The sequence below is a fragment of the Nestor notabilis genome, unplaced genomic scaffold (assembly GCF_000696875.1).
Source record: "Nestor notabilis isolate BGI_N333 unplaced genomic scaffold, ASM69687v1 scaffold27983, whole genome shotgun sequence".
NCBI classification, from domain to species: Eukaryota; Metazoa; Chordata; class Aves; order Psittaciformes; family Psittacidae; genus Nestor; species Nestor notabilis.
Genome location: NW_009922886.1, coordinates 25,676 through 32,398, shown reverse-complemented (window position 1 = coordinate 32,398; position 6,723 = coordinate 25,676). Strand labels below are relative to the sequence as shown.

The window sequence follows — 6,723 nt, the reverse complement described above, 5'->3', positions numbered from 1 at the left end:
TGGGGCTCTTCTGAGCCGCTTTGTGCCCCAGTGCGTCCACTTGCGTTTTGGGGTCATTGCCCGCAATTTGAGGCCTGTTGTAATTCTCTCCTTAACTTCCACTCGTGTTTCTAGCTAAGGGGATAGTTGAGGTGGTTATGTAGAACTAAGTGAGGTATATTTATATATATATATTTAAGCCGAAAACCTGTGAAGTAAAGAAATAATGGCTTAATATCTGCAGAGAGTTAGGAAAACACAGGCTGTACTATTGTAAGATGTGGGTATTCTTCTCCTAGGCATATAGAGTGTTGTTTAGTTGACAGCAGGCGTCAACAGTTTGCCTTTGGGAATGACAAACTTCCTTCAGAGTCTCTGCAAAGCCAAGTTTGTCCCATCTGTCTGTTTCTTGTCACCGAGCTAATGAAAGAGGAGAGGAAATGCTGGAAGAAGGCGAATGAAAGTGTGTGAGGCCCCTTCTTTAAGACTGCTCCTTACGTTTGAGCTCTGTACCAGTGGCGATGACAGTTCTGATATTAACATTAAACAACAGGAAGCAAGTGTCTGTTGTAGGTGTAGTGTTTGAAGATGAAGTCTACAAGCAGCTGGCACGTAATTACACTGAAGTTACTCCACAAATCCCATCTTCCAGCTTGTCTTGGTCTCCCAAACTCAAGATGAGCTGACAGTGCCCAAAGAGGCATGATAAGTGGTGTCAGGAGTGGTAGTAAATAGTCAAATGTGTATTGACTGTTTGTGAGAACCTAAAGGGCAGTATTTCCATCCTGTTGTTGTAATGACCTTACAATAAATTTTCAGGGTTTAGTGTGTTCTTTCAGAACCAGAAGTTTGGGAATGGCTGTCTTAAGTTGTGCAAGCCTCTTGCTTAACCTCCCAGTTCTAGTGGGAAATGTTAAGCTCAACAGTGAGTTCCAAGTTACCAGTGTTTATTGCATCTTCTGCTGCTGAGTTGCTGTGTGTTTCTACCCCTGTCTCTGTACTGCTGCAGAATTGTGTAGACTGGGGGTGGGGGAGCTTTACTCTTTCATCTTATCTTCATTTTTCTCTTTCTTATTTTTCTCTTCAGATCCTTTTCTGACCCCGGTGACTTCCCTCGCTTGCTGCTCTCTTTAATTCATACTCACATCTCTTTCCAGGTGTCATCTTCATCCTTTGCTGTTCTCTTTCTTCTCCCAGTGAGAAGGTGATACAGTCTTTCATAAGATCAAGCAAGATCAGCTTGCTTCTGAACTCTTGCCTCTTCTGCTCATCCTGGTAGTATTGGCCTCATTGTCTTGTGTTGAGTTTCTCTCCTCCAGTTCAATTTTGGACGTGTCTGTTCTTTGTGTACCAGTGCAGACACACGTACTTCCTGGAATTGGCATCATTCCCCTAAAAGCCAGTGGACTCCATAGTTTTTTCTCGTCACCTCTGTGAGGTGAGTCTCTGACATACCAGTGATGTTCTCAGGTGACTTTGCTTGTTTTCTCCTCATTCTTAAACACATCAACCTATTTTCCCAGTACTGAGGTGAATGTCATATTTCCTTGTGTCCAGGTATTTTCATTCCAATCTAGGAAGTGACTCTTCTGGTGCTGGTAATTCTTTGATCTTCTATTTCATATTGATCTTTTGTTTGAAGTATTTGATAGCTAAATGGGCATGTTCACAAACCAAGCGTGGTTAAAACAAAGCTCTTCGTAGTCCTTAATCTCGACTGCTTTGTACAACAGTGCTGCCTCAATCGTACTTTGTTGTGAGGTGTGAAGCTCATTATTCTTTGGCACAAGTACCTAGAAAGAGGTTTCAGTAACGCTTGCAGGTTGGTTTTGCTGAGCATATTTCAACATTGGCTTTTCTTGTCTGCTCATGCAAGTGAGACTTGCTTAGACTCTTACCTGTTTGATTACTGCAGCAAACTTTCTGGCCTTGGGAACTGGGTTTGTTCTGCCTGTGTCCTTTCATCTTAGTAACTCAAAGCTCTTTGAAGCTGTCATTTTTACCATGGCAGCCTTTTGTTTCAATTCAAACATCGTTTTTCCCTTTTCCAGCAGTATATTATCTTTACCTTTTAGACTATGATATCTCGGTCTATTGTCTGCCTTCAATGTCTGAGATATTTGTCAATATGCCAGTACCGCCTCCAAGTAACCGTTCTCTAATATCCTTTAAGCCTTCAGCTATTTTAATAGATGACCTTTTTTGTGATGCATTTCTTCAAGGCTACCAGCATTCCCTTTGATATTCTTATAACTGCTTCATTTCTTATAATGCTTCATTTTCTTCTTGATGATCATGCCTTGATTTTTTTTTCCCATTCACTTGTCTGTCTTTTTCTCCAGTGAGTTGGTGGAACTGTACATACACCTCTTTGTAGTAGTTTGATGGCAAACTACATCTTGGCAGAAGAAGGTGGTTGGAGTAAGGGGGTCCCAGAGAAGGGGGGTGAAGGATAAGGTGGTCCAAATACCACTTTCCAAAGAAGCTTGTACTGTGAAATTTCCTGGTCCTGCTCTTCACCTTGCCCCTCATCATGAGAGGAGATGGGCTGGTAAGTGTGGAGCTAGCGAGGAGGAGAGAGTGACTTCTCCCCGGCTGTGTCAAGTTTGATTGACTTTGTCACAAAGACTTAGTGACCTGGTGCTAAAGGCATTGTGAGAAGTCTGATTACTGAAATCCAGGATTTTTCTTAATGATAGGCCCAGTTGTTGGTACCATTTTATACAGTAGTTACTGAATGGTATTAGAAACTGTCTCTGAAGTCTTTGGTATGATGTTCTTTGGTGTTCCTGCTCATCATGTCTTAAAACTGCCGCTTCACATGTGGAGTGCCATGGAGAACCAGACAGCTTCCATCGCATAAACCCAAATGCTCTGTCCATTCACTGGCTGCTAATACACAACTTGGCCATCTATAATGTGCTGCTGGAGCTGCTTTAGGTGGTAGAATCTCCTTGTGTGAGAATGAATTACTGTGTCACCTTTCAGGCATCGAAAAGACACAAGTTTTTCTCAGCACCAAAACTCGATGCTTTCTTCACATTTACCTTTCAGGAGGTGCTGGCAAACCCTCTCCTTAGCCATCAAACAGAGTTTATTTTGCTTTAGGAAATGGCAAACATAATAGTTCATGGTTGTAACAAGTTTAGCATGTGGAGCTGCCTTAAATGAGTCGAAGCCGTGAGAATTGAAGCAGTTCCTCTCAGTACCTTTTGCCAGACCTGTGTGCTGCTGACTTCTCTTCAGAGAGAGGAAGAGCTGTTGTTTAGGAGGGGAAAGCTGAACATGCAGCGCTGCAGCCCCTATAAACAAGACCCTTTTTCCCCATGGTGATTCACTTCACATAAGTCAGTGCACGCAAAATCAGGCTGAGTGGTTTGGTTTGCCTTTTGTGGTTTTATGTTTGAGATGCCCTAATAATTCACACCTAAATGCCATAAAGTGCTATTTCATTTACTAGCTAGAACTGTCCAAATACTTAAATTAGTTTTGTTAACGCTTTTTTGGAGTTCTTTATAAATATCTTATCTATGCTGCAAAGTACTTGGGCTGTCTCATGGTTTTCTTCCTGCCACGGGGGAAAATAAGCCACTTTTCCCCATTTCTGACTTGTAACATTTGCTTTATGTGAAATACCCGAGCTGAAATAGTAAAATTACCTAATGAAGAAGGTAACTTATTTCTGTTAATGCCACGAGGGAAATGAAGTGACACGTGCTCTGCAAACAAAAAAGGATTTATGCTTTAAATATGGTGTTATGGAATTTTTATTTCATCTTAAATATGTGAAAGGCATCCTACCTCCCCATGAGCTGTGGAAGTGCTGTCTGGAAGTAGCTTGCTGATTTAATACAGTGTTGTTAGCATGATTATTCTGCTCTTTATAATGTAAATAGCAATAAGGTGAAGAAACCAACCTAATTTTGTGGCCTGAGCTGTTCAAATAAGCATCATTAAACTTAACTTTGAACTTCCATTTTTTCCTGACCCTCAGATAAGCCTTTCCCAGGCAGGAAATCACCACTCAGGATTTTTGGGGCGTGGACAACCTCATTGCTGGTTTCTTTTTTAACACCCTTTTGTTGTTCACAGGTAGGATCTGCTTGTTCTCTCAGGTGACGATGAGTTCAAGTCAGAGCTGTTGTTCTCCACTGGAATGCTTTTAGTGTTGAAGGTTGCCTCTAAACCCAAGCCTGGAAGCTTCCTCAGTGGGGGGTTTTCCTGCCTTTCATATGTAGTCAGACACTCTTGCACTTTTACGTGTCATTTGGAGTAGATTTAAAAAGAAACCATTGAAACAGTGTAGGTTTTAGCTTTAATAATAAACCCCCCTCATTATAATCCGGCTACAGAGGGTTGGGTAAGGACTTTGGACTTGTTCTCATGAAAGGGGACCTGGGTGCCTTCTGAAACGTCAAGCTTAGAGTCAGCAAGATGGCTGGTGATGTGGGTGGTGTGACCTATGGTGAGAGGCTGAAGGAACTGGGTTTCTTCAGCCCAGAGAAAGCTTCAGAGGGGTGTTTGGAGCTTTCCAGGGCCTCTGAGGAGGTTATTAAGACGATGGAGCCAGGCTCATCACAGTGGTGTATGTTGGAAGCATAAAAGACATGAGGTGAGAGGTGGAATGAGGTGTTCAGACTGGATACAGGGAGAAGGTCTGGGTGGTGTTTTGTCCTTTCCTTCCCCATAAGGACAGTCAAGCAGTAGAAGAGATTACCCTGGGAGGAAGTTAAGAGCAGACTGGAGAACCTGATTAACCTGGTCTGACTTCATTGCTGATCTTATTTTGGAGTGGGAGGTTGAACTGGAGACCTCCTGTGGTCCCTTCCAACCTGAATTATCCTCTCCTCTTGTGGGAGAGACACAGTGGTCTCAGTGGCAAAGGAGAAGAATGCTTTCTTGGCCTTGGTCACTGCTTTTGCCATGGGGTGAGCCTGGTACCAGAGAAATACACCTCTGCAGTATATCAGGTTCGGGGGGTTTTCTTTCCCTCATTTTGTGTAGTTTTTACTTTGTCTTTTCTCTTTGCTATGTGGCTTTGCTCCACGGATTCAAAGGGACATGTTTGTTGTGTCTGTACACTTCAAATCCCTGTTGGATTTTTCAGTAATAGGTCGTTTCATGCTGCCGTCAAGGTTACAAACTTCGTAATGCAAACATAACTATTGTTATGCTGGAGGTGCCACCGACTGCTCTGATTGCCTTGGGTGGAGAGGTGAAGCAAGGCCATGTTTTGTCTAGCTGCAGGAAACATGGTCCACATGGACATGACATTGTGGTTGCTGCTGGATGCCTCCTGTCCGTTGGTCTCACAGGCAGCAAGAGCAATGGTAAGATCCCTAGATCTTGACTTCATGTGTTCCTTCAACAGATAGAAACTGTGTTGTACAAGTGGTGTCTTTTTCACAAGTGGTTGTGTACCGGAGTTCAAAATCACACATTAAAGAGTATATATGACTTGAAGCCTCTCCCTGAGACATTGAGCTAGTATTTTCTGTTCATGTGCTTTAGCTTCTAAGGCTTCTGAAGCAAGCTGAGTAGGTTTAATAGTACACAGGGTATATATTGATAGTTAGTGACTCAACAGTGGAATCTGTTAAAGGAATTGAGTCTGTGAAAGGCAGCTCTTGAGGGTTTTGCAATTATTCATTCAAGTTGAAATGTCTGAAACTTCTGAATAAACTCCAGGAGGGAATTGTGTAGGTTCAGTCATTTTTCAGACTGGTTTGACAGCCTTTGACAGCCATGCGGGAGAAACTAAGCGGTTTGTACACGTTCCAGATCTTCAGTTTGGGCACTTGCTGTCTCTAAGACAGTAATCATGGAAGTTCTGCTTCCCTTCTGCCCTGCTTGGGCTTTCTCAGAACACCTTTACTGGACTGACATCCTTTCTGCATTTCCAGCTCCTAATTTGATCTTGTTTCTGTCCACTTGTCTGGAGAAAACCCAAGTCTGTGCCACAGTTTAAGAACTATTTGCAGTGTCTGTTCATCTCCTGGGTGAAGACAGTCTCATGTTCCTTTGCATGGACTGTACTTGAAGTTTGAAAGTTGGGGTTTGTGTGGTTTTGGTTTGGATTTTATCCTGCATTACTTTGCCTTTAACTTGATAACATTGTGTGGACCTGACTCTTTTACTGTAGATCATTCTTCAGCCACCTTTGTGGAATGGAATCACACTGGTGAGAACATGACTGCCCATCTCTGCTGCTGGGTAGTACAAATAACAGTGTCATTCTTACTTTAGAGTAGTACTTAATAAGTGCCATTCTTGCCATGTTGGGAGAAACCCCAACAACTACCTAATGTGAATTTCTGCCCTACAGAAAAACCTGTTTGGTGGTTCTTCAGTTGGTAGGAAAACATGGTTTGTGTAAGTGCTTTTGTAGGCAGACCATTAAATATGAGAGCTGTGTAGCTGGTACCTAAATGGGGTCTAAAAATGTAACTAGGAATGAGAACCAAGAGCTGAAACCAGACATTTGAGTGGGAAATGAGACACCACAGTTTTACTACAAAGTGAGGGAATGGATCATTTAGGGCAATAATCATTTGCTGTTAATGTCTTCAATAGTTGATGCCTTTGAAAATCTTTCCCCAAAGGGTCACAAAAATACGCAGTGTTTAATGAAGGTGCTTAGATTAGATGATCTAATGGTCCCTTTTCACACAATCCAGACTGGTTTGTGTTGAGGGGACCTTAAAGCTGCTCCATCTCCAACCCCTGCCCCGGGCAGGGACCACT

At 42.6% G+C, this 6,723-nt stretch overlaps 1 protein-coding gene across 1 annotated transcript in view; it reads left to right on the top strand.

The window, feature by feature from the left end:
* Nucleotides 1-2,363: 2,363 nt before the first annotated feature.
* The window catches only part of RANBP3 (RAN binding protein 3), a 26,033-nt gene continuing 21,673 nt past the window's right edge, over nucleotides 2,364-6,723 (top strand). The window contains 1 exon segment of the mRNA XM_010011861.1: nucleotides 2,364-2,391. Within this exon segment, the coding sequence (XP_010010163.1) occupies nucleotides 2,364-2,391 (28 nt within the window).